The 27175-nt window shown below is 50.3% G+C and overlaps 1 protein-coding gene across 8 annotated transcripts in view; it reads left to right on the top strand.

Annotated features, from left to right (window-relative positions):
• LOC144717593 (transcription factor COE3) overlaps positions 1 to 27175 on the top strand; it is a 148364-nt gene that overhangs the window by 20699 nt on the left and 100490 nt on the right. For all 8 annotated transcript variants that reach the window (XM_078593079.1, XM_078593077.1, XM_078593075.1 and 5 more), the window contains exons 5-6: positions 275 to 348; positions 2450 to 2518. In XM_078593079.1, coding sequence (XP_078449205.1) covers positions 275 to 348; positions 2450 to 2518 — 143 coding nt within the window. The remainder of the gene's footprint in view (positions 1 to 274; positions 349 to 2449; positions 2519 to 27175) is intronic.

The following is a 27175-nucleotide window of genomic DNA, read 5'->3' as shown; positions in this document are numbered from 1 at the left end:
TCCCTCCACATTTAGAATCGACATCACGCGTTTAGAGCGTCTGACTGCTGTACATTTCCACGAGACGAGTCACTTGGTTGAGCTATCATTTGTGCAAAAAGAGCTGTTACAGCTCAGTGGGCTTCAGTTGGTGAAATACGAATCATTGAGTTCCTTTTTTTAGCAGCGCCTCTTGGTTGAGTATCGCGTTAATATCGGAGTTTTATGAAGGAACTCGATGCGATCGCCCAGGTCTGAAACGTGTGCTGTGCTTCGACGGTGCCTCCGCGTGCAGGCGATCATTTACGAAGGGCAAGACAAGAATCCGGAGATGTGTCGGGTGCTGCTCACGCACGAGATCATGTGCAGGTGAGTGTGGCGTGCATTAGCGGTCACCAGCACGGTGATCATCCGGATCATTAAGTAGTTGAAGCATAGTCGTCATCGTCGTCATCATCATCAGCAGCAGCAGCAGAGTGATCATCATCACCATTCGAAGAAACAAATTCATAGTCATCGCCAGAAGCGTATGATCATTCGTAGCAGAATCATAGTCGTCATCATTATCATCGTAATCAGTAACAGAAGCATCACGGTAATCATGATAACCATCATAAGTAGTTGCATCGTCGTTATAATCAGTAGCAGTGATATCTGCGTAGTCATCCTACTTTGCATAATCAGCATCAGACGTCATCATCAGTATGAGTAGCTGCTGCATTATCAATGTCAGTGACATCAGCATCGTAATCATCAACATCATCATCAGCTCATCGATAAGGTGCGCATAGTCCACGGCATTCATTTCGTACCAAGATGGCACGCACCAAGGGCAATGACACACCATCTGCTCCCCCTCCCCCCGCCACACTCTCCAACGCAGCCACGGCATGAGGATAACACGGCTACGCGATACTGATGATGCCTGATAAGAGTAAAACAAGTACCCGATATAGCGCACTGCATTGCATGAGGACATCATCGTGGACTTTAGTTTAAACTATTATTTTCAGATATTTAGGCGTAGATTCGTAGAGCATTGCTTAAGTGAGAGAGCAGGCAACAACGTGCGTTATGGGGGGGGGGTGCGGGCGGGGGGGAGGGGGGCACTTAATACGTCTCCATCGACCCTGACGCCACATCCACGGCCGACAATTAACCGCATCAAAAATGTATCGTGCCTCGACGCTGAATAGCCGCGTGCGTTAATTGCGGGCTTTACGCAGCGACGTTTTAAATCCACGTGAACAAAAAGGGATCCCCTTTCGCTCGGTTCCCTTCCGCACACGCACGCGAGGAGGCACGCACTTACCAGGCGGACGGGGCGTTCGAAACGGCCTCATCCCATTCCGAGTTCACGCATAAGCCGCGAGGACCGGCATTAGCACAAGCTCACTATTAAACATTTACACTTCCCCATTAACAGCAGCGGCGGCAGCGGAGGAGGAGGAGGAGTGCAGGAAATTGGTTTTTGCGCATTAAACAAGCACAAATCGAGAGAGAAGTGAGGGGGGGGGGGGAGGGGAGTCAACGACACCGCCCAGAAATTGTACGATACTGACGACGGATGCGATTGATGGCAATTGAAGCGAATACGATGAGCGACGTAAAACTTGCCGTGCTTTCTTCACGACCCCCTGCCTCCTGAAGCAACGCAACGGAACAGGCACACAACGTAGTTGACAGCCTTTTGTCAATCCGCTACCGATAGGGAGGGAAGTCCCCCCCCCCCCCACCTCCCACCCCCCCTCCCTCCCTTCAATATGGGTTGGGTGACCATACTTCACCGCGCTTGTCAGTGCGACTTGGTGAAGAGTGGATAGAAGGGCGAATGATGGAGCTGTTTATATATCAAGCGCATTTATACACGCGCAACTTTTATACGCAACGTTGTCACAGGAGCGCAGATATGACTTCACCGCTGATGTTTAGCCCTGGTCAGGAATTAGAAGAAACTCCCATGGCGCAAGGTGCTAACCACCTGTGCCACCGCTCCCTCACCTCGCCCCCTCCCCCCACATCGTCGCAGAAACATCACGCGACGCGTTGGATACAAACTCAATCATGAGTCCGTGAGCATTAAAAAAAAGATGTGAAGCAGCATTGTCACAGATGAATATGTTGCTGGATAGATTTCCACTTTCCGGGTTTCATCAGCTGTGCAGGAACTGCATGGGGCCATACACGCGCAGCCCACGTGGGCCGCAGTCGAACGCGTGTTGTTCGTTTCGTTTCGTTTGTTCCCATCCAACTCGTCGAGTCGATTTACGAATGGAATCGTGGCTTTGAGTGAGAGGCGTCGTGACGTCTCCGGTGCGATGAGTCCGGAGATCGAGACGGGGGTCACGGTGGTGGCGGTGGTGGTGGTGGTGGCGGTGGTGGCGGTGGTGGTGGTGGTGTTGGCGGCGGTGGTGGCGGTGGGGTCACGGTAATTAACACGTTGGTGGTGGTGGTGGTGTGCAACTCACAGTCGCTGCTGCGACAAGAAGAGCTGTGGAAACAGAAACGAGACCCCATCGGACCCGGTCATCATCGACAGGTGAGGCTGCGCGTATAAACGAAATATCCCCCCCCCACCCACCCACAGCAATGAAGAACGCAACTATTGGGGTGAGTGCTGTTAGTGGAACGGCGCACGAGGAGGTGGGTGGCCAACACCACGCCCGGCCGCCTTTGTCTCCCAAGCAGGGCGACATTTACACAGCGCACCGGGTACTCATTTGAGGACCGAGGCCGGTTTAGGTAAAATCCTCGCTGGTGTTGGCCTTGGGCGAGAAGCGAACTCGGGTCCGCTGGGTGCGCAGCGCAGCGCTAACCGCGGCACGACTGCTCGCCACGATCACGAGAGAACACGCGCACGCAAATCCTCGCGACTGAATGCTTCCACACCGTGTACATTTTCAGCCACATTTTTGCGGAGGACACCGTTGTCATATGAGTTGTGCATTGATGACACCTGTAATGTATTCAACTGATATAGAGATACCTTATTTTACTTAACTCACTCGATTATACTATGCGCCTGGAAAAAGGCTAATCGATGGAAGTCACATACTTTATAGAAATGACAATTATATGAACCTGTAACTTGTGATGATAAACGGATAAACGCAAGGTAAGGTCGACGACGGTTCATCTTCTTACGAGTCGACGCGACCCACTGGCCGCGTACAAACTCACTGCTGCCAATTTAACGTGCAGTGCGCTTTACCATGGGGGTCTAAAAACAAGACCAAAGACAAAGATCACCCATACAGCCTCGAACAGACATTGGGGCAAGTGCTCTAACCAACAATGGCTTATCCCCCCATCTAATCATGGCGAGTTGATGGGGCTCAACCTCGGTCACGGACGACTCAGATAAAGTTTAGCACTTAATTTGCCCAAAGCTCAAACGCTGCGAAAAAAAAAATCGCTCTGACTCTCAAGCGCCGGTGTAGCGAAGCGGCCGCTTGAAGACGCATTCGGAAGCCGTTCCACGGTGTCTACATCCGCGGACCGCCTCCGAGCGCGACTGACCACTCCAGTCGGGACTGCCCCGTGAGAGTTTCCTGAACGGATCCCTCGGCTCAGCGTTTGCGTGACGTCGGATAGAGCGTCGGGGTGACCATTTGCTTGTTTATTCGTTTGTTCAACATCAGTGTCACCCACTGACACCTCGGCAGGGTGGGAAATGACCTTGGCTCATCGTAGCTCTGTGAGCAATGTGCGCGGTTGTTTTATTTTCTCGTCTGCTGGCGACTTTTGATAACAAAACGCCGAAGTTTGTGCCACCCCCACTCCCCCAGCTATACACCTAAATTGGCATAAGGAGGGCAAGGAGAGATTTGCTTTAAAAAAACACAATCAATAGCAATAACCACAGTAATTAGCTCGAGAGCAACTTCAGAAACACCGGCCGTGACGGATGGTGCGTCTCGCATATAAGTACTTAGCCTTGATCTACTGAGAGCACTTGAGCAACAGCAACACACAAAAAAGAAGAATGAAAGCCAGAGGGCTCTTTTCTCTTGTCCCTTTCGCTGGGTATCTGCCTCGACATCCCTCTCGCTCGCTCGCTCCGGGTCGCTCTAAAAGCTGCGGCTCCGTTGCGTGAAAGCGACCATTGAGCTGGCTTCGGCACCGCTTTGTGCGCGGGGCCCTATTGAAGGCGTGTCGACTTACACGCGCGCCTTCTTGCACTTAGCTCACCACGCAGTTCCACACAAAGACAAAGATTCCCACCCCGCCCCTCCCCCGGTATAGACATAGACACTGTTGGGGGGAGGGGGTGTGGCAAGTGATATTTAGCGAGCGCATCTACGGCCGGGTACGGCGCACTAGGGAAGTGTCGTTGTTGTTGTTGCTGTTGACGTTAGCACCACGCCCCAGTCGCGGTTGTCTCCACGGCGATGATGTTTATGCACCGGTGCATCGAGATACCCGTTTAAGGCTGAGTCGACCTAGGAGAGGCCCACGACCGGTTCAGATACTCGTCGCGAGCGTTGGCAGTGAGCGGCGTATTCCAACTCGGGAGCACGGAGCCAACGTGCTTTGTGTGCATGTCCATCCTAACCGTAGCCGTCTTTCCTCTGAAGGTCCATTGCTCGAAACGTCAGTCTACCCTCTATATATATAATACAATCTGGGAGTGTGATGACGCAGTGGTTAGCGGTAATGTTGCTACGAGCCCGGTTAGCCGAGTTCGATTCCCGGCCACGGCTAGCATCGGTGGCGAGCGATGTTTTACTGACGCGCACTGTCCATCGTGCTGACGTATGGTCAAACAACCCCATGATCGATACGGCATGGGGAAGCCTTCAACCAGTCGTTGATTGACAAAGACCCTTACATTGTTATTACTACAGGATCGTAAAGTGCGCTGCACCAGAGTTCACATTGTTCAGCGCAACTCATCATCCGCGTATCCCAAATCAGCTCAAACCTCCGGCAAATCACGTGACGCGCCTGTGGCCACCCCCACTCTGAGGCCCCTCCCCCTCTCGCCCCGTCACCGCCCACTCTGAGAACAGACGACGCTGCTCCTCCGCGCAGCAACGTCGTGACTCTCGTGTGGCCTCTTACTCACCGATCTTCACCTCCTCCTCACCTCTCGTCATCTCAGCTGACCCTTAGCCCCCGTTTCGCTGTTCCCTTTCCACCCCCTCCCTCTTTCTTCCCAGTCTTTCTCCTCTCTCTCTTCCCGTTCTCATCCACCCATCCTCCGCCCCCCATTCTTAACATCCTTGACTCAAGTTGCTCGTGTGTAATAAGAATGTGCTGTTGATGACGATTATTATTATTAGAAGCCTAATGAGGACGACCTTTTGATCTCTCAAGCTCCATGACTATAAAGTCAATATCTCTTTGCTTTGAAGGGCGATTGCCCGAAACGTCAGCTTGCCCAATGTGTGTACGTTACGAGGCAGTATGAATGTTAGGTGTGATGGGTTAATTTGTTGTTGAAGAAGCAGCAGAATAACCATCAGTGTCACGTGCTCTCAGTGTCACGTGCCGGGGGCTTTCCTCCGCCCCCCCTCCCGCCCACCACCCCGCCCCGCGCACGAAGCCGACCTATCAGCAGCGGGATTGACCAAACACCCCAAAGTAGTGTCATAGGGGGCCGTCCATAAATGACGTCACGCACCTAGGGGGGGGGGGGGGGTCAGACATTTGTGACGATGTGTGACGAGGTGGGGGGGAAGTTTGAGAAATGTGACGTCACATCAAAATGCGCAACTTTAAATAAATACAGACAACGCGTTCTCCTTAATTAAATAGACTTGTTAATAAATGTTTTCTCCTACAACATCAGAGTGCAGCGCCACATTAAATACGCACTACAATGACAATAGTTTAAAGCGATTTGAAGCACGTTTTATTTTCAAAATGGAAATATGGTTTGGGGGCGGGTAGGGGGGGGGCAGAGCTTTGTGACGTCATATTTGAGGGGAGGGGGTCTGACTTTTTGTGACGCCGTGTGACGAGGGGGCGGTGGGGGGGGTCAAAATCGTTCAAAATCGCGTGACGTCATTTATGGACGGCCCCTAGGGCACGTCCTGGGCACGTGCTCAGTCCCAGAGCGCGCGTGGGGGTGCGTGGGGATGGCTCACGCAGCGCTTGCTCATTGGCGCGTGAACATCGTTCATGCGAGCCGCACCTACGCGGGCCCCTTTATTGATATCATTATTTAAACCCGGGAGCGGATTAGTAACATCTATAACTCGCGCGCGACTGTCAGGCAAGCTGTGCTTGCTCTACATTATCCCCGAATGGTTATTGCAGCGGATCAGACGATGGGGCCTCCCATTCGTCTCTTCGCCGCCGTTGATACCGCGGTTACCATTGAAGCCGGGCCCACTGACGATCACTCATCAGCCATCAGTCACTGATACGACACGGGGGGGGGGGGGGGAGAGGGGGCTGTGGGGTTAACCTCGATTCAATAGGGCTGGGAGAAGCACATGGGGGGAGTGAGTGGGGGTGAGTGTCGCGGTTAGACGTAACGTCGTTTTGGTGAGACGGAAGACACAATGCATCAAAATAACGCGCTTGTCATCAGATGTTAGGATTTAGTAGCCGTCTGGATGCAAAGGCGAAGTCAATGCGAGCCGTAATCCTGCAGCTGGAGGCTTTCGGAAGAGACGCTGGTGGTCGGGTGATGGGGAGGGAGGCAGGAGGAGGAGAGGGGGATGAAGGGATGAAGGGAGGAGGCCGTGGGTGAGAGTTGTGTGCGTGGGTGGTGACGGGGGGCTGCTGACTTGAGGATGAAACACAGCGGCAGCCGCTGGACAGTGAAGCCATCACGCGTGTGCGTCTTTAGGTGCGGACGTGGGGAGGGCACGGCGAGATTCCGCTCAGCCAAAACCAACGTTTGCCTAACCTAGGCCTCGCGTCCCGGAGTCTTCAAATAAACTCGCGTGTCCCGGGATGAGCAATGGCATCGCCGCGCGTCTGTCACCGGCAGCCCGCCCGCGTGGACGGCCGCAACCCTCACTGACACCGCGTGCTTGTTTTGTGGTTGTGTGGGGGTGGGTGTGTGGGTGGGGGGATGTGTGTGTGTGGGTGTTCGTGTGTGTGGGTGGGTGTTCGTGTTCGTGTGGGGGTGTTCGTGTGTGTGTGTGTGTTCGTGTGGGTGTGTTCGTGGGTGTGTGTGTTCGTGTGTGTGTGTTCGTGTGTGTGTGGGTGGGGGTGTTCGTGTGTGTGGGTGGGTGTTCGTGTGTGTGTTCGTGTGTGTGTGGGTGTGTGTGTGTGGGTATTGGTGTGGGTGTTCGTGTGTGTGTGTTCGTGTGGGTGTGTGTGTTCGTGTGTGTTCGTGTGTGTGTGTGTGTGTGTTCGTGTGTATGTGTGTGGTGGTTCGTGTGTGTGTGTCCGTGTGTGTGTGTGTGTGTGTTCGTGTGGGTGTGTGTTCGTGTGTGTGGGTGGGTGTTCGTGTGGGTGAGTGGGTGTTCGTGTGTGTGTGGGGGTGTTCGTGTGTGTGTGTGTGTTCGTGTGGGTGTGTTCGTGTGTGTGTGTGTGTGTGCGTGTGTGTGTGAGTGTGTGCGTGTGTGTGTGTTCATGTGTGTGTGTATGTTCGTGTGTATGTGTGTGTGTTCGTGTGTATGTGTGTGTTCGTGTGTGTGTGTTCATGTGTGTGTGTGTTCGTGTGTGTGTGTGTGTGCGTGTGTGTGTGGGTGTGTGTGTATGTGTGTGTGCGTGTGTGTGTGTGCGTGTGTGTGTGAGTGTGTGCGTGTGTGTGTGTTCATGTGTGTGTGTGTTCGTGTGTGTGTGTGTGTGCGTGTGTGTGTGGGTGTGTGTGTATGTGTGTGTGTGTGTGCGTGTGTGTGTGGGTGTGTGTGTATGTGTGTGTGCGTGTGTGTGTGTGCGGGCTGGGCGTTGCTGCTGGCCACCCCACCCCCTCGCGCGCCGTCCCGGCCTTCATCGTGGCTCGCTAACAGCACTTGGCCCAAAAGTCTCTTAAGGCTACCTGGGGGGGGGTGGGGAGATATTTGCATTTGTGGGTGTTAGTGTGGGGGAGTTTGCTGCTGGTGTGAGTGAGTGAGTGTGTTGGTGTGCGTGTGTGTGAGTGAGTGTGCGTGTGTGTGAGTGTGCGTGTGTGTGAGTGAGTGTGCGTGTGAGTGAGTGTGTTGGTGTGCGTGTGAGTGAGTGAGTGTGTTGGTGTGCGTGTGAGTGTGCATGTGAGTGAGTGTGTGTGTTGGTGTGCGTGTGTGTGAGTGTGTTGGTGTGCGTGTGAGTGAGTGAGTGTGTTGGTGTGCGTGCGAGTGAGTGAGTGAGTGTGTTGGTGTGCGTGCGAGTGAGTGAGTGTGTTGGTGTGCGTGTGAGTGTGCATGTGTGTGAGTGAGTGTGTTGGTGTGCGTGCGTGTGAGTGAGTGTGTTGGTGTGCGTGTGAGTGAGTGTGTTGGTGTGCGTGTGAGTGAGTGAGTGTGTTGGTGTGCGTGTGAGTGAGTGAGTGTGTTGGTGTGCGTGCGAGTGAGTGAGTGAGTGTGTTGGTGTGCGTGCGAGTGAGTGAGTGTGTTGGTGTGCGTGTGAGTGTGCATGTGTGTGAGTGAGTGTGTTGGTGTGCGTGCGTGTGAGTGAGTGTGTTGGTGTGCGTGTGAGTGAGTGTGTTGGTGTGCGTGTGAGTGAGTGAGTGTGTTGGTGTGCGTGTGAGTGAGTGTGTTGGTGTGCGTGTGAGTGAGTGAGTGTGTTGGTGTGCGTGTGAGTGTGCATGTGTGTGAGTGAGTGTGTTGGTGTGCGTGCGTGTGAGTGAGTGTGTTGGTGTGCGTGTGAGTGAGTGTGTTGGTGTGCGTGTGAGTGAGTGAGTGTGTTGGTGTGCGTGTGAGTGAGTGTGTTGGTGTGCGTGTGAGTGAGTGAGTGTGTTGGTGTGCGTGTGAGTGTGCATGTGTGTGAGTGAGTGTGTTGGTGTGCGTGCGTGTGAGTGAGTGTGTTGGTGTGCGTGTGAGTGAGTGTGTTGGTGTGCGTGTGAGTGAGTGAGTGTGTTGGTGTGCGTGTGAGTGAGTGTGTTGGTGTGCGTGCGAGTGAGTGAGTGTGTTGGTGTGCGTGTGAGTGTGCATGTGTGTGAGTGAGTGTGTTGGTGTGCGTGCGTGTGAGTGAGTGTGTTGGTGTGCGTGTGAGTGAGTGTGTTGGTGTGCGTGTGAGTGAGTGTGTTGGTGTGCGTGTGAGTGAGTGTGTGTGTTGGTGTGCGTGTGAGTGTGCATGTGAGTGAGTGTGTGTGTTGGTGTGCGTGTGTGTGAGTGAGTGTGCGTGTGAGTGAGTGTGTTGGTGTGCGTGTGAGTGAGTGTGTTGGTGTGCGTGTGAGTGTGCATGTAAGTGAGTGTGTGTGTTGGTGTGCGTGTGTGTGAGTGAGTGTGCGTGTGAGTGAGTGTGTTGGTGTGCGTGTGTGTGAGTGTGCGTGTGAGTGAGTGTGTTGGTGTGCGTGTGAGTGAGTGTGTTGGTGTGCGTGTGAGTGAGTGAGTGTGTTGGTGTGCGTGTGTGTTGGTGTGCGTGTGAGTGAGTGTGTTGGTGTGCGTGTGAGTGAGTGTGTTGGTGTGCGTGTGAGTGAGTGAGTGTGTTGGTGTGTGTGTGTGAGTGTGTTGGTGTGCGTGTGAGTGAGTGAGTGTGTTGGTGTGTGTGTGTGAGTGAGTGTGTTGGTGTGCGTGTGAGTGAGTGTGTTGGTGTGCGTGTGAGTGAGTGTGTGAGTTGGTGCGCGTGTGAGTGAGTGTGTTGGTGTGCGTGTGAGTGAGTGAGTGTGTTGGTGTGTGTGTGTGAGTGTGTTGGTGTGCGTGTGAGTGAGTGAGTGTGTTGGTGTGTGTGTGTGAGTGAGTGTGTTGGTGTGCGTGTGAGTGAGTGTGTTGGTGTGCGTGTGAGTGAGTGTGTGAGTTGGTGCGCGTGTGAGTGAGTGTGTTGGTGTGCGTGTGAGTGAGTGAGTGTGTTGGTGTGCGTGTGAGTGAGTGTGTTGGTGTGCGTGTGAGTGAGTGAGTGTGTTGGTGTGCGTGAGTGTGTTGGTGTGTGTGTGAGTGTACGTGTGAGTGAGTGTGTTGGTGAGTGAGTGTGTGTGTTGGTGAGTGTGTGAGTGAGTGAGTGTGTTGGTGTGCGTGTGAGTGTGTTGGTGTGTGTGTGAGTGAGTGTGTGAGTGAGTGTGTTGGGGTGTGTGTGAGTGAGTGTGCGTGTGAGTGAGTGTGTCGGTGTGCGTGTGAGTGAGTGAGTGTGTTGGTGTGCGTGTGAGTGAGTGAGTGTGTTGGTGCGGTTGTGAGTGAGTGTGTTGGTGTGTGTGTGAGTGAGTGTGCATGTGAGTGAGTGTGTGTGTTGGTGTGCGTGTGAGTGAGTGAGTGCGTGTGCGCGCGGCAGCGTCCCGTAATTGAGCCGACGGGAAAGTGAATTCCAGAGCTTATTAGTAATCAGAGCTGAGCGGCAGCTGCTGCCTCGTATCCATCGGCCGCGCGCAGTGTGCGGCCCTGCAAACTCCGCCGCCGCCGCCTTTGCAATCAATCGCTCCAAATAGGAGCTCTCTGTGAGAGCGGGTGGATACGCGGACACGTGGAGGGTTGCGTGCAACTGGATGGGGGCACCATTTTTGTATTGACCACGTGGGTTTTCGCGACTCAACATCCGTCGTCAAATTGTTTTTTTTTTATCTTCTTGGTTCTTTCGGTAAAGTCACGTAGAAGGGAAATAATAAAATAATAAAAATAAAACATAATAAAATAATTCTCACGACGTTTCGGCCACAACGCAAGCAGCCGTCCTCAGGTGAAGAACAGGTCTGTCGGAAAGACAGCGTCTGACAGCGTCAATCAGACGCAGGCTTTCCGACAGACCTGTTCTATTTCCCTTCTACGTGACTTTACCGAAAGAACCAAGAAGATGAATCCCTGCAGTTACGAAAGCTTTAAATCGAAATTTTTTTTTTTACTTTCGAGGTTAGGTCGCGTAAATAGAAATGTGTCGTCGAACACTCCGCCACCCGACTAAAAGCAATTTGTAATGTTTGCCCACGTCAAACAAAACGTGTCAATTAGTTACGACTTCAGCACAACGGCGTGCTGGAGAGTAGAAACCCGGACGATTCGCAATTCGAGTACGACGTTTCGCTGGCGATTGCAACCAGCTTCGTCAGGCGATGCGCCGGAATTGTGAAGGAGTTCTGTTTCTGTGACACACCGGTGTGCTGCACTAGTAACGAATTGGCATGTTTTGTTTAGGTGACAACCCTTACTAATTGGCTGTGTCGGGTGGTAGTGGGCTTAACGACGCGTTCATATGCACGCGATCTAACCCAAACAAAACCTCTATTATGGCTCGGCCCATCTCTCGCTGTGGGTGATCCCAGACGCTTCGGAGGCGAGGGCTGGGTTCGGTGGATCAAGCAAGAGATTTGTGAAAGCTCTCAAACTACGCCGTGTGGCGAACGGGGTGGTCAGGAGGTGGCAGTACAGCAAGTGGGCTGAAGGATATGTGTGTGTGTGTGTGTGCAGAGGTTTTGTCTCGCGTGACACGCGCTGATTCGAATAGGAATTGGCCAAAGTATCCCTAATGCGTGACCTTCCCGAAGAAGAGACTTGAGACTTCCAGGCCTTTCCCCTGCACAAACAAGGGGATATTGGGATATTACACTTATTCTTTTCAGTCAGTGATTTGAAGCGTGTAACTGAGAGCTCTGCTTATGGAGATACACCCCATCAGTGAGTGATTAAAAACATATATAGCATTTTTAGAATTTTTATTTTTAACAGTGATATCATTGCCCCGTTCGTTGTAAGTTAAACCAAGGCGCTGAACAAATAAATCGAGGAACTTTAAACCACTTCACATAACGCGCCCACGTGCACAAATACACGCTGTACGTATATTTAAATAAATGTAATTACGTCCAATGAAATATACATTTATGGCTCTAGCCATGTAGGGTGCAATTCGGCATTAAGGGAGGGGGCACATTTAATAGCGTGTATGCCTCTATGTTAGAACCGATATATCACACTTAAAAATAAGCAGTGCTTTTTTTTTCTTTTCTTTTTACTCTCAGTGGGGTTGTTTTTTTTCCTCTCGAACCTGTCTGGATTGCCAGATTCCCTCTGGGCACCAGAAGGAGAAAAAGTCCACTGTGTACATCATTGATGCACGATCAGCCTCAGAGGCCAAAATAGCAAATCAACGATCGTCGCCAAGAGGACATCTACATTTCAGTTTGCATGTAAGGTATACATGTGTTATCCACTGAGCAGCATCGCCAATTATGGTCAAACAATCCCCGTGACCGAAAGGAATTGGGAAGGCAATGATCCAGCAGTGGATTGATACAATCCCGTACATGCCATGTGTATGTATAACAAGAAATGGGTGAATTGCTTGAGGATTTTTGAAATTCAAGAGGCCATGCTTTTAGATAACAAAGACTTGCTGACAGAGCCAGCGAGCCTGTGTGCTCTACTGTATGCTGTTCTATTAGGAATGTCGTCTTATTGTTTACCCACGAGGAAGTTGACAGATATAAGCAAGTTGCTTACATCGCCGTATATTTGAACAACTCTCTGTCTATGAGACCTCCTTTTGTACCAGTTGAAATGGTAAAACCCTATTACTATAACTCTCTGTCTGCTGTACAATCAAGGCGAGAGCAACACGTCCAGTAGCCAGGTGGTGCTCAACATTTGTGAGAAACTTGGACGAAGATTTTTATTTAAATAATTTTCCGTACCGAAAATGCGCATATACTTGTTAAACAATATCAATGTGTTGCTAGTGATATAATTCCACTCAAATGTATACGGGACATCACCCTCTCATAATAATGATTTAGCTAAACTATGTTTTGTTCTTTGTACGCCATTTCTTTGCTGGTTTGAGAAACAATTAGAACACAAGGATGAACAATAGACAAAGATACAACAATACCAATGCCCCTACCCAGAGTGGGCAAACACCGTTTAATGGGGAGAACTAATATCTTGGTGAAAACCACCTCATTGGCATCTTCAAGTCGCAAAGCAATAGACGATTAAGCTAATACCATAGACAATTAGCTACTTGTTCTTACATGCAAAAAGTGCATGTTCGGACAGGGCAAATGGAAAGAGTGGGGATTGCATTCCGCTCATCCATCCATCCATAGTGGTGAACGGATGACAACTTGCAGGCTTGGCAGTGGTAGCGATGATGATGTCACAGGGGCTACTGAAGATAATACAAAGTTCCATTGTGTAGCGGCTAAATGAACAGTTAATTCGCAAACAATACTGAGAACCTACATTACACTGCTTAATGAGTTAACAGTTACATATTATTAAGCTGCACACTTAGGCATCAGTCACACAAATTACACATGCTGAAATTTAGACACTCCCAAGTTAGAAGAGAAACATAAAAAACGCTGAAATTTAATGCGAGAAAAAATAAAAACGAAGTGGTGTGTTTACCGTGGTTACAGAACATTCCTGTATCAATGGCGCATTCACCCAGAGTAACAACGACAAAAAAACCGCGACACTTTTAAATATTCCGCACAGCGTGAAGACTTTAAGTGGAAATCTGCGCAGGGGTTTGGAAAATAAAAAAATAAACCACGCTGTGGTCCGGGCCTCCCGATGTGTGAGTCCCTTTGAAGGCGTCGAGAAAAATCGCGTGTGCGATTCGGAGCACGCGACCGGCCCATGAATTTCGATTTAAAGCTTTCGTGACTGCAGGGATTCATCTTCTTGGTTCTTTCGGTAAAGTCACGTAGAAGGGAAGTAATACAATAACAAAAATTAAACATAACAAAAGAATTCTCACGACGTTTCGGGCACAAAGCAAGCAGCCGTCTTCCAACCCAGCTTAAATATATGCTCCAAGCATGGTGCTGTTTCATTCAGACGCTGTCGCCTCGACAGACCTGGTTTTCACCTGAAGAGGGCTGCTTGCGTTGTGGCCGAAACGTCGCGAGAATTATTTTCTTATGTTTTATTTCTATTATTTTATTACTTCCCTTCTATGTGACTTTACCGAAAGAACCAAGAAGACGGCCCATGAATGTTGAGATATTCGGAGCCGTACCCCGGCGTCGTCAATGAGTCGACAGTGCGCGTCTTTCATAACCAGCCACCCTTTTTGTCCGTGAAGAATAAGTTTTGATAAAAAAAAATAAGAATTTACAATCTTAATTTTAGAACTTTCGTGACTGCAGAAATTATTATTTGTTTCTTTCGGTTAAGTCACGTCTAAAGATAAAATAAAATAATAATTATTTAATTTAATTTATTATTTTATCTTTAGACGTGACTTAACCGAAAGAAACAAATAATAAGAATCTACACTTAGAGGGAGCGATGTAAGTAGTGGGTTGTTGAGGAGTGACGATCAAATTATCTTGTTTGTGTAAGACATTGAAACAAAAATCCCATTGTCCCATTGTCTCCGACTCCACCGAAATATATTTTGAGAAAGGCCATTCAGAGACAAAGTTTGATGTGAATTTTGAACAATCTGTGTTTAGGTGCAAAAGTTGACGACAAGTGAAGTAAATTAATTGCCCGACCAGCGGCACAAACGCTGCCCTTGTCAACGGCAGCCGTCAACGTAAATTATTGAGAAGGCAGCCAGATCTGAGTGGGGAGATCTGGAGGGGGCAGAGGTGATCACGCCCGTGGCCTTTGACACCGGAAGTGAAAGCGAGAGGACCCCCCCTCCCAAAAAAATTCGAAAGAAAACAAATGCCGACCCCCCCACCCACCCGCCGTGCATTCTGGCGCATCGGGTTCCATTTCAAGTTAAACGCGCTGCCGTGGCCTGCCATCAAAACACAATCGCCCGCGATGTTAGGCGCGGCAAATAAAGCGCGCTGCCGAGTTAATCGATAGCAATGCTCCACCGCGTTGAGTGCGCTCACCCAAAACGCGTTGACAATGCGAAATGACACACGCGAGCATTCACAAGGGCGTCGCGCTTGTCAATGATGGTAGGGGGGCAGGAGGGGGGGGGCAAGCAAATGAGAAACTGAACCATCTCTCGTGAGGATGGTTATTCTCAGGAGCACCTTCATAGTCTTAGGACTCGGCTGAATGTTAGTTGAACTTCTTTCGCGCACCGTGCGTGGCCAACAGCGCTACATCGGAGGTGCGAATGAGAACCGAATTAATTCCATTCAGGTCGCGAAGATTGCTGGGTTTTTTTTTAGCACGTGGAGCGAAACGTCGGACGTGGTGGCGGACAACCAACCAAGCAACCAATACGCGGGGGGACAAACCCGAAAAAGAAATGTTAACTCTTAGCAGAAGCTGTTGTACGGCCACTAACCGGTCGTACGTAGGACGCTCCTTTTGTTCGCATGAACACGCGTGCGGACAGGACAGCGAGCGCAAACGGATCCCTTGCTCCGGGAGGGCTGCCGGACAAGGGAGGTACAAAATGTTGACTTGAAACTTTCACGACTGCAGCAATTCACATTCTTGGTTCTTTTGGAAAAGTCACGTAGATAGAAAATAGTTACGAAAATTTTTTTTTAATTTTATTTCCCATCTACGTGGCTTTACCGAAAGAACCAATAACACTGGAGGTACTCCTATTGATTGCCCAGTCGCTAGCATGGTGGGGGCCCTCTCCCCGTGCCGGCCATCAGTGAGGCACACAAACAATGGGAGAAACAGCTGTAAGGGCGCGCGTCCCCCACGCGACTGCCCCTGGACCGCCGAATTGATTCGGCCGGTTTTTCCATTCGGCCCATTGTGAGCTCGCTTTGTAAGAGCACTCAACTGTGCTTGATGTGATTATGTGCTTCCTTAATGCGTCAGCTGTGAGCGGTGGGAGGAGGGGGGGTGTGGACCGTACGGCGGCTGAGACAAAGAGACGGAGCGCTCTGTGCACGTGCCTCGAGTGCGAGCCCCTCGCAGTACCTCGGCCGGCCGGTCGCCTGCCCCCCACAACCCCGACCCCCCCCCCCTTTCTCTCCCACTCTCTCAACAGCCCCCTCCACCCCCCATCGCCAGCACCACCGCCACCCATTGCTTTGTGCACACACATTGACCCGCAATGCAGCTAAACGCATGCTGGAGTGTACACACTCTGTGGCAAGGAGGAGTCAATGCCAAATCACGTGTGCGGATTACTATCACGCAGTTGTACGCCAACGAATGAATGATTGATACGATCTTTAAATAGAATTTACTGCCGCCTGATTTAAAACGTATGTATGCTTACTATTGCGAGTACAATTAATCGTCTGCCCTGGCCGAGTGAAAGGTTGAGATGCAGGGATAGGATAGCGATCTGTGCGTTGACACTGCTATAGTGTAGGGGTTTGATGACGCGTCGATTCATATATGTCCTGAAGTACTGCTAATACATGCGCCAAACCGCGTGTGTAAAAAGGAATATGCGATTTACAATGTCTACAAACGATTTGCAATGTTTGTTTCATGCTAACGGTGAGAATTATGAGACAGAACCAACAACAACAACAAAAACCCCTAACAAAACACAATGTACAAAACAAGGTAATTAAAAATAATCAGTTTTTTGGGAGGATCAATTCGTGGCCCCCACAATTGTAGCATTTCATCAGATCGCAAGGGATGGAGGGAGACGCGTTGCAATGTAATGTCTTTAAAAGGGGCACCAGATTTACAGGCTCTTCTCTGCTCATAGGGTAAATGCCTGTAAAAAACGGCAAGGCTCTGCATTTCATTCTCTCACCTCCAGTTGCTTCCAATCGGACACGGATCATGAATTGGGGCCCTACATTGCCACCCCACCCCCCCCGGGTTAAATACCTGCCGAATATGAAGCTGCAGCACTTTTCACCGCCGACTGAGTCAACAGCGGAGCCTAAAAACGCGGCCGGGTCTCGTTTTCCACCGCGCTCATTAAGGGGTCAGCGCGCGTGCTTTTCTGTACGCGCTAAGGTTCACAACAGAGGCGGGCCATCGGCACGCGTCTACGGTTCAACGTTGCAGTGCAGTAACTCAGCAAGAGTTCATGAACGAGCGGGCGGGCAGCGGAGTGCCTCTTGACCGGCGGCAATCGGCCGCGTGTCTGCTCGTGATTTTGTTTTCGCTCGCGATGATGTTATCTCAGCCTAATGCGACGCATTTGGAGAGTAAAAAAAAAGCCACCCTGACATTAGGTCGACTGCCGCTATACGTTGCACGGAGATTGCGCAGCGGGTTATACGAGTGTAATTACTCGCACAACAACTCCGATACGAAGCCACCTACACGGTGTACAGCGTTGGATTTAAGTGTGGTGGGGGGGGCGGGGGGCGATGGAGCAGGCAGGGAGTATCCTGGTCTCCCCATCAACTCTGATGCCGTGTTTCCACGACCACTGGGAAGTGAGCTGGCTCGGCTCGTTAACGACAGATTCACGGCTTGTCCCGGCTCCCTCCTTGCAGCCTTTACCGGGCTGATCCCATTGCCGGATAGCTCGTTCGCTCGCTCGTTCGTTCTCCGACACGGCTCGGCACGGCTCGGCACGGATTATTATAATGGAAAAAAACGCCGCACGAGTAACCGCACCCCTGGCTCCACCGTAGCGGGCGTCGCGCGTCGACGCAACGCGGAGAGCTGCAGGGTTAACGCACAGCGACATCTGCGAGCGGTGTTTTTCAAGATATTAAAGGACGCATACCACAGGGGGGACGCAGGGAGCGTGCTCTCTGGGTGCCTCGGCACGCGCTATTGTGCCTGGCGTCGTCTGCGCGTACGGCTAATTCCCCGTTGGCCGTCACGAATTGCGAATTGGAAATTGAACGACGCAAGCGTAAAAGCCATTCTCAGGGTGTGGACCTAAAAAATGTTGGTGGCTACGCCTCGAGAAGGTGATGGGAGGGCGAGTGGGGGTGGTTCGCTTTTCAAATGTAACAGCCGCAGCAACGCCAGCGAAATGTGTTCGTCACGTGTATTTTTGTGAATGCGTCGCCTGCGTGCGTGCGAGCCTGCCTCGTCCCTGGGAGGGGGCGAGGGGGCGGGGGGGGGATCACATTGACCTCAAGTTTACCGCGCTGACAGATTGCTCGGACCACTGCTGGTAGGCCTGCTGGGATGGGGTGAGGGGTTAAGGGTGGGAGGTTAACTGGAACTCGAAGGTTAACGTGATGACAGATCGTGCACACAGGCATGCTGGGAAGGGAGAGGTCGAAGATCGTGAGCGGAATGTCATAATCCAGTAATGAAGTTTGTATCACGCGACTGCTCTGCTATTAACCCTTTATTATCCATTACAAAACAACCACGCTTATCTCCGGCGCGGCCGCAAGGAGACTGAGATGACTGATGAATGCGGTGGTGTTGCAGCACCATGCATCATGTCAATTTAATCAACAAGTTCGCCGCGACACACTTACAATTACTGCTCGTGCGTGCGCGTGCACGTGTAAAGATTGTTTCCAATTAAGGTGGGTGGGAGTTAAAGTTTTTTTTTGTGTTAGGAGCGTCATCTTTAAAAAAAAAACAATTTACTGCTTTGTAAACTCATTATTGGCTCCAGGGCATGTGCTGTCTGTGTGTACACGCGTCCTGGCGCTAGCGACAAGCCGGGCATGTAGAGGATCGTGCTAAGTACCGTAGCATGCGGTGGTTTATTGCCTCACTCCCAATCGGTTTAGTAAACTCATTAGCTCTTCCCGGCCAGCCATTTATCATCCGGGACAGGATGGGGATCAGTCCCCAATGTTCCCTCCGCCAGCCGCTCCCTGCTCCAAACCAGTACCCCCCCCCCCACCCGTCCCCTCCACTCGACCCACCACCAACCCCTCCCCCTCTCCAAAACGCAGTCTTCTGAAAATGCAAACTGTCCCACATTTGCTGCAAGCCGCGCGCATCTATCGCTCTTCGTGCGTCCTCGCTCGCCGCACAAAAACACGTCGAGAACGGAAATAAAGTATTCAACATTGCGCGTCTGCATAATGCAGCAAGCGCGGCGACTTCACGGCAATAACCAACAACGTTCATTCGAGCCACGTTTAAGGTGCTGCACTGCCTAAGTGGCGAACTGCGACCGCGGGTTGGGCACGCGTCTCCCAGAGGCGCACGTGTGTCCACGTGTGTGTGTGTGAGCGCACACGTTGATTAAAGTGGGGAGTCGTAGCCTCGCGGTTAGCGCGCACTGCGCTACAAACCGGGACACCTCGGTTTATTTTTGCCGACCGCGGTTAATATAACTGGCGATTATTTCTATCGGTCCTTCGGCCGATGGAAATGTTAACTCTCAGCGCTGGGGAGGAGACAAAGGTGGCCCGGGCGTGGTTTTCTAACCATGGCATCTACTTGTGCAGGGTACCGACGGTTCGTAGGCGCTCGCTAAACGGCACGTGTCTGAGCAGCCTACACAACGCGGCTTGTGGGAGCACGGGGAAATCTGTCCCTGATGTGCAGACAAGATTGCGCTGGGGGCCCGTTTAAGACCTTAGAAATCTGTTAATTCCAATCCAATGCAAAGCAAATGCGAAATAAACACGAAAGTGCTTTTTAGAGAATAGAGCATTCTGACGCGCAATTAATAGCGGCGCTGCAGTATGTGTGCCCTGGGATTCCCACGACAGAGGCATCTTGCCCCTGCAGATTTTTTTGCTTTTGCGGGGAAATCTCAACAGTGAGCGAGCGAGCGAGCGGATGTCTCCCCCCCCCTCTCTCTCTCTCTGCATATCCACGTGCCGCTCTTTAGATGCGGACAAAGGACAGTGTTGTGGCAGAGAGCTCTGGCAAGTACGCTTACGACACCGCAGATTAGTGGGCTCGTTATCAAGGGGCGCGCGTGCGGGAAAGGGGCCCCCGCCCGTGAGATGAAACTTTCCTCGGCAGCCTCCATCCGACTCTGGGATGACGCTAAATCACGACAAGGCAGTGCTGGACTTCTTGTCTGTCCCTTGCCGGCTGGATTTTGTTGTTATTGTTGTTGACGTTTGTTGTCCTCCTGCAGGAGTTTGACGATTGCAAATGACAAGATTGTTTCTTTGCCGATGTTGACTTCGTTTAACATAACAATTTGGTAGCACGTGACAAGAATAGAGACGATGTCTGGATTCGTGCCTAAGACACCACCAGCTTGTGACAACTTTTTTTTTTACATTTTTCTCAGATTGCTTACTTATATACATATATACAACGCACGAAAAAAAACCTTAATATTTTTAAAATATATATTTGGGTAAAAATAATTAGACATGCGCTTCTCGAAGTGCTCCGCCGAACGCTCACAATGTCGCCACATCTGGAGGGGTGCCTCTGCAGACATCTCTTGGCCTTGCTTAGCACCCCAAACACAACAGGCCCCGCGCCTGCCAGTAACCTGATTCCGTTGATAAGGGCCATTTGGAGATGATAAAAAAAAATTATGATGACATCTGGCATGGCACCACGGCAAGTGCGTTTCCGTGAGCAGCATGCGGCATGCGGCAGTCCCAGCTGGGCAAACGTTGGCCAAAGCAGTCGTAACGCAGTCACACATCGCTTAATTTATATTGTGTGAGATACCAAGGAACGATCATTCCTAAATTGTGCCCCCCTACCCACCCATCGCCCCGAACCTCCCTCCCCGTCGCCAAAAGGTGCATTCCTTTTATTGAGTATATTTTTTGCGGTTTTTTTTGCAAATCAACAAAGCCCTAGGTTTACTTTGACCTTGCGCTACTTTGCACGATCATCACAAAACAGCCAGCTGCACGTTACGGGTTTCAAAGGTCGTGATAGATGAGTGCCACCCGATCTGGAGAAAGGGCATTCAAAGCCATTATAACAGTTCTTTAAAAAAAAAAACACATAATCATCCCCAAATATTTTTCTTCTTGGGTTTTTTGTACACATACTGTATATATATAATTGTATTTTTATTTTATTTTTTAAGGCAAGTCATTATTTGAATAATTTACGAGCGCGTGCGTCGATCTGCTTGTTAGTGCGGGCTGCCCGGGCGCAAGCCGGAGTGGCCGAGTGATATCGATCAGAGGAGGGCCGATCGACATGGGCGGATTAACAACATAAACCCAGCTCGTCACCCACCAGCGAGGCGGCTCCGACACACGCGGATAAGCTAAGGAGAGAGGAAAAAAAGAAGAGAGAGAGAGAGAAAAGGATAATAGTAGAAAAAATATTAATAAACCAGAACCCGAGACATTGACAAGATTACAAATAACCGTGCGGCAACAAGCGGGCAGAACCGAATTGAATAGTTGTTGGGTTTTTTTTTGTTTAATCCCAGTTGGCAGGCCCGTTTAAGACCGCAGTCTGCTGGTGTGTGCGATCGGTATAAATACACCTTTCTATTCTGAAGGCTTCTCGTAAATGAGACCGCAATTCTTAATGAAGCCCTGCGGTTAGGGATTTAAAAAAATAAAACAAGTACTGTATTTACGCGGCTTGGATGAGATGACAACTCAAACTCAGGATTCGGGGCTGCAGTTTTAATGCTACACACACAACACTGTCAATCTAATGACGTTGCTTTTTCGCAATTTCAAAACATGTGCACTGCACTGCTTTCAATCTAAGAGTTAGTCAAGATCCTTTCCTTCATCCAAGAGAGTCACAACGAGTATCGGGATGCTCTTTAAGATGCATCTTGCCACGAGGATGTCTGGCCAATTTTAGGGAACGAGTTTGGCTTGATTTGGGAGAACACTGAGATTAATACCTGGTGGCCTCTAGTGCGGCCACTGACGTGCGGTTTCAGACAATACACAACACGTGAAAATGCACCCATCGTGTTGTCAAACCCCCACTGGTTTCAAATGTGTGGCGGCCCTCACACTGATTACGTCATATTGCAGAGAGTGGTTTCCCTCTGAAAATTAGTGAACAACACCACCTTAGAGGAAAGTCACACATACGCGGGAATACGAGTTTAAAGCATCATATAGATTTATTTTAATAATCCCATTGATGTCCTGTCGTTTCCTGACCACATCTCACAGCCATAGCCTTCAACACCCATTGTTCCCGAGCAGTCTCTAAGTACGAACCAGGCCCAGGCCTGCTTATCTTCGGAGATCCAATGAAATTGGTTACTTTCAGAAGTATTTGGTCGCAAGTTATGGCCTTCAGGCTGAGGCTAAATATGCTTCCAATAACTTCACCAAACAACAGTCTGTGTACCACAGATCCGATTGATTGTTCGGATTGTTAAAATAAACTCTTTCCTTTTAGGGGCATTTCAGTGAATTTTTATGTACATTCAGTTGCTTTAAAGATGTGCGTGATCGTGCGACCAATCATGATGTGGCTTTTTACTCGGATATCTTAAGACAACCGTTATTCTGAAGAAAGGGAGAAACACTCCTAGAATACCACGGTGTTGGACGTACTCGGACGAGCCGACTTGTTCACCCATGCTGGGACTCTCCATGGTGTGTTCAGTTCCGCACACAGCACATGGCCCAAACCATTGACCAATTCCACACACAGGCCATATTTGCGAACACTATTGATAAGTGGCGTCAGAATCCCACCGCTGTGCGCTACGTCTGGGACGACTCTCAAATGTCGATTACGAATGGTCGCCTAATTTTGTCTGAAAAGCCCTCTGGAGCACAGGGAAAACTACATTTAACGTGTTTCTATTTTCACCGAGCACTGCGGGTCCTTACCCCCTCTCCCCTTGAACGATTGATCCGAGCACAGCACGGCGTCTGGAGCGATAAAAAGGACTCGGGTCTCTGCTGTTCTTGGGTGGGGAGGGTGGCTCTTGCATGCCGTCACGTAGCGGAGTGACACACATTAAGGCTTTCTTCTCTCGCGTTGTTATGATCTCTCCTACCCCGGCCGCTGCCCGTCTAATGGCTTGATTAATCTGTCTGTCGTGCTCTGAAGAGAAACCGTCCCTTTTCTTATGCCGTCAAATAAAGAGGCGTTAATGCGGCCGGTAATGGGCACGCGCGCAACGGACGAGGCAATGCTTCTTGGCGTTCTTTTTTCTTTTTAACTTAAATCGAACCTGCTGCGTAACACGCACGCCGCGTCCCCGCTGCGTCTCGTACGTAGAGGGCAATGCTAATTGAAAGTAAAACGTCACCGACTTCATCGCTTAACAACAACAACAGATAAAATACCCTCGGCCGTTTCACGACGGCGACGCGACAGCGTTCACTTTGGGCACCTCCGACGCCTTCCCGCCGGCAGCCCAGGGGATTTTTCGATTTAAAGTGTTCGTGACTGCAGGGATTCATCTTCTTGGTTCTTTCGGTAAAGTCACGTAAAGTCACGTAGAAGGGAAATAATAAAATAATAAAAATAAAACATAATAAAATAATTTTCACGACGTTTCGGCCACAACGCAAGCAGCCGTACTCAGGTGAAGAACAGGTCTGTCGGGAAGACGGCTGCTTGCGTTGTGGCCGAAACGTCGTGATAATTATTTTATTATGTTTTATTTGTATTATTTTATTATTTCCCTTCTACGTGACTTTACCGAAAGAACCAAGAAGATGAAGCCCAGGCGATGTTATGGCAATGACGGCGCAACAGTCGTGGACCCTGCGTTGACCACAGCACGAGTTGGTCCCGGACCCAACTGGTTACGACAAACAGCTGTCGCACGGTGGCCAGGCTCGGTAGATGCCAATTGAACTGTATTCACCTTGAATTATTACACTGGTCAACACACTTTTTCTGGCATAAGATATTCCAACGGTTTTAAGGTAATTTTGGGGTGCTGATTCCAAATCTGGCATCAGTTTTTGTCTATCACATCAGGTTTTTGAGATATCAAATATTGCATTTTCAATAAAAACTGCAGAAGAAAAATATTAAATAAAAGTGGATATCTACATAAAATTATATTATAAACACACTATCCTAAAAATACAGCACCATATTTTAACACTAAAGCAGTCACTGACTCGCAACAACTTGCAATCATAAGTGACAGAGTTAATTTCGGGTAAAATCAATGAAAATGGGGTATGTCGATAGCACAAAAATGAGATGTGATAGAGCAAATCTGAGATCAGATTTGGAATCAGCACCCTGAAATTAGTCTAAAACAGCTGCAAAAGTCCAGGCCAGAGAAAAAATGTTTTTGTTGTTGTTGACCAGTGTTATCAGTGGCTCGTCTCGAGGGAAGATGCTGGAATTGGATGTGTGATACACACCTTCTGTCGGTTCCATCGCCGTCGTCATTATCGGAAGCCGTGATCTATCCACTGCTAGATGGAGGCCTCCGCAAGCAGTCGTCATCGCTGACGCTCTCACGATGCGACTCCATCGTGAGTGTCGACCACCGCCCATCGTCGTCCGTGCCAGTGACGTGTCCTGCCCAGAGCCCACTCAAAATATTTTAACCCTCAAAACGATGTCTCTAACCTGCAAATGTTAATCTGATCCATGTGTTCCTTATTCTCTGCCCCAGTGTAGTTCCAAGCGTGCACCTCTCCGTTGACGTCGGCATTTCCAGAGACGACGTTGACTCTGAAAGGTGTCTTTTGACTCTACCCATAAACAACACTGGGAAGATTGTACCGCTATTATACTTTTTTTTAATTCCAGAAATATCCACTGAGTGAGCGGTGAATATTTCGCAGGGAAACAAACAGACTTAACAACCTGACCCTTCGCAAAACACGTCAATGCGTATAATTGCTGTAATTGAAATAATTAGAAGATGCCTGCGTGCTAGGCATGCCAACATCCTCGGCTCGATTTCAGTGCACGTCCCAATTCGCGGCTGCTTATTTAGGGACGACGCGCCCGAGCGCACGTCTGCCGCGAGATGGGGCGATGAAATCGGCTCGTGTGCAGCAGCTGCACGGATTATTGCTTCGAACGACTTTAAGAGGTGGTGATGACTTGTGAAGGTCTTCATCCGGCAGTGTGTCGATTCGTTATGGCGACATTTGGGTATTTTAGTGACAGTGTGTTTGTCTTCCATTCCGACAATTTGCCCTGTTAGCAGCATGGGCTGAACCTGGTTGGTACTTGGATGCGAATTCCAGCTGTTTATGGGCTTGGGCTCTGAAGGTGGCAAGGACGTGACGATACGCCAATGGACTTTGAAATCGAGTCTTTGTGGAGTTTTGTGTGTTACCTTCTCATTTGATTTGTGTTTTTTTTTTCTCTCCAAGCACAACCAATTGCTCAACATTTTAATTAGCTAAACATCCAAATCCAACAGAACCCTCCTGAAAGAGAGACTTGAGACTCAGCGAGGCTTCCCTGGGTAAATGAAAGACATTGCTACTTGAATTACTACTACTATTATTACAGCCTGAGTTTGTTCTTCTCGGCAAGATTTTCCTTACCCTTTTCACAATCGCTATCTCTCAAGCACAGGCTCAAGAGCTTCAGATACATAGGTACTTTCGCGTCTGTTGCCAATCGCCTCGTTATATTTAGGGTACGCCGAGAGACAGAACGTTTGGGAAGTTACTCTGTACATTTGCAGAAATATTAATTTATTTGAGTTACGGTTAAAGTTGACATTTAAACTTATAGAATGGCAGTTGCTTAGGTTAACCTGCAAATGGCAGATGCTTCGGTTAACCTATGTCGATATTGGTATGCGTGCGCGTGTGTTCATGGTACGTTAAAATTGGATTCTCTCCTGGGGTCCGATTTGGCCTTGCTGGTGACTCCCCTGGGCGTTATGGACTGTGATCCTATCACCTTCCTCTACACATTGAGATAGGAGGTTAATTGCTACCAGACTATGCAACGAAGCCCAGCGTATCAGCTTCTCCACAGCACGGAGCGGGCAGGCAGGAAAACAAAACAAAACATCCAAGTTTCACGGTTTGGATCCAAGAGGGCTGGACAAATTGACTGTGCCCACCTTAAATCATTGCCGGCAAAGGGAGGGGGGGGCGGTAGTGTAGTGGTTAGTGCGTTATGAACCCGGCGACCCGAGTTTGATTTGTGCTTACGGCCAACCACCAGTGACCATTATCCGAACCGGTCCTGGACCTCTCCTAGGTCGACTCAGCCTCAAATGAGTACCTGGTGCGGTGTGTAAACATCGCCACTGGGGAGACAAAGGCGGCCGGGCGTGGATGCTGGCCACCGACCCCCTCGTGTGCCGTGCCGGCCTTCATAGGTGCTCGCTAACAGCACTTGCCCCAACAGTCTGTTACAGGCTATACGGGGGTGAATGTTTGTCTTTGATTGCCGGCAAAGTGTGTGCTTGCCACTTCCAATGGGCTCTTTGAGCTCTACAAGATGGGGCGCATTGATTGCTGTTTGTAGTCAATCGTTGCTCATTTGATGTTGGAAGGAACGCAATGACGGGACCCAAGCAACGAAAGACCCCGGGCCCTTCTTTCTTTCTTTCTTCTTCTTCTGCTTTGTCGTCCGCGCATAGTAACGAGATGCGTTCGCATGCGAGCTCGCTAAAGCCGGGAGAGGTTTGTAATGATTACGCACACACACACAACAAAACCAGCACGCGTCGTATCGTTGCGGTGATTTTTTTTTTGGACTCGGAAGCTTTGCGAAATCCCATGGATGTTTTCATATAAACACGTATGGAAAGCACCCGAATATACGGGGGGGGGGGGCTGGGGGGGGGGGTTTGTTTGTTGTATTATTATTGTTAGCATGTTGCATAGAAGGAGAAGACGAAAAAATCCCAATGCATCACTTTGCACAGAGTTGTGCAATTAAGTGCCTATAAGAAGGACATACAACAGGCGCCCTAATTGGTCCGTTCTGTCTTTATTACGAGGCCTCCCACATAATTTGAGCTTGTTAGGGTTACAATGTTTGACAGCACGCAACCGAGAATTGATATAAAAGAGACAACCAACGCTTCCACAGCGCATGTGGGAACGGAGGGTGAGGGTGGGTGGTGGGTGGTGGGGGTGAGGGCTTTGTGGGGGAGGGTGACGGTGGGTGGGTGGTGGGGGTGAGGGCTCTGTGGGCGAGGGGAGGGTGAAGGTGGGTGGTGGGGGTGAGGGCTTTGTGTGGGAGGGTGAGGGTGGGTGGTGGGGGTGAGGGCTTTGTGGGGGAGGGTGAGGGTGGGTGGGTGGTGGGGGTGAGGGCTCTGTGGGCGAGGGGAGGGTGAAGGTGGGTGGTGGGGGTGAGGGCTTTGTGTGGGAGGGTGAGGGTGGGTGGTGGGGGTGAGGGCTTTGTGGGGGAGGGTGAGGGTGGGTGGGTGGTGGGGGTGAGGGCTCTGTGGGCGAGGGGAGGGTGAAGGTGGGTGGTGGGGGTGAGGGCTCTGTGTGGGAGGGTGAGGGTGAGGGTGGGTGGTGGGGGTGAGGGCTCCTTGGGGGAGGGTGAGGGTAAGGGTGGGTGGTGGGGGTGAGGGCTCTGTGTGGGAGGGTGAGGGTAAGGGTGGGTGGTGGGGG

The sequence above is a fragment of the Lampetra planeri genome, chromosome 4 (assembly GCF_965212315.1).
Source record: "Lampetra planeri chromosome 4, kcLamPlan1.2.h2, whole genome shotgun sequence".
Lineage (NCBI taxonomy): Eukaryota > Metazoa > Chordata > Hyperoartia > Petromyzontiformes > Petromyzontidae > Lampetra > Lampetra planeri.
The sequence above is the reverse complement of the archived record's forward strand: the minus strand, read 5'-3'. Positions and strand labels throughout refer to the sequence as shown.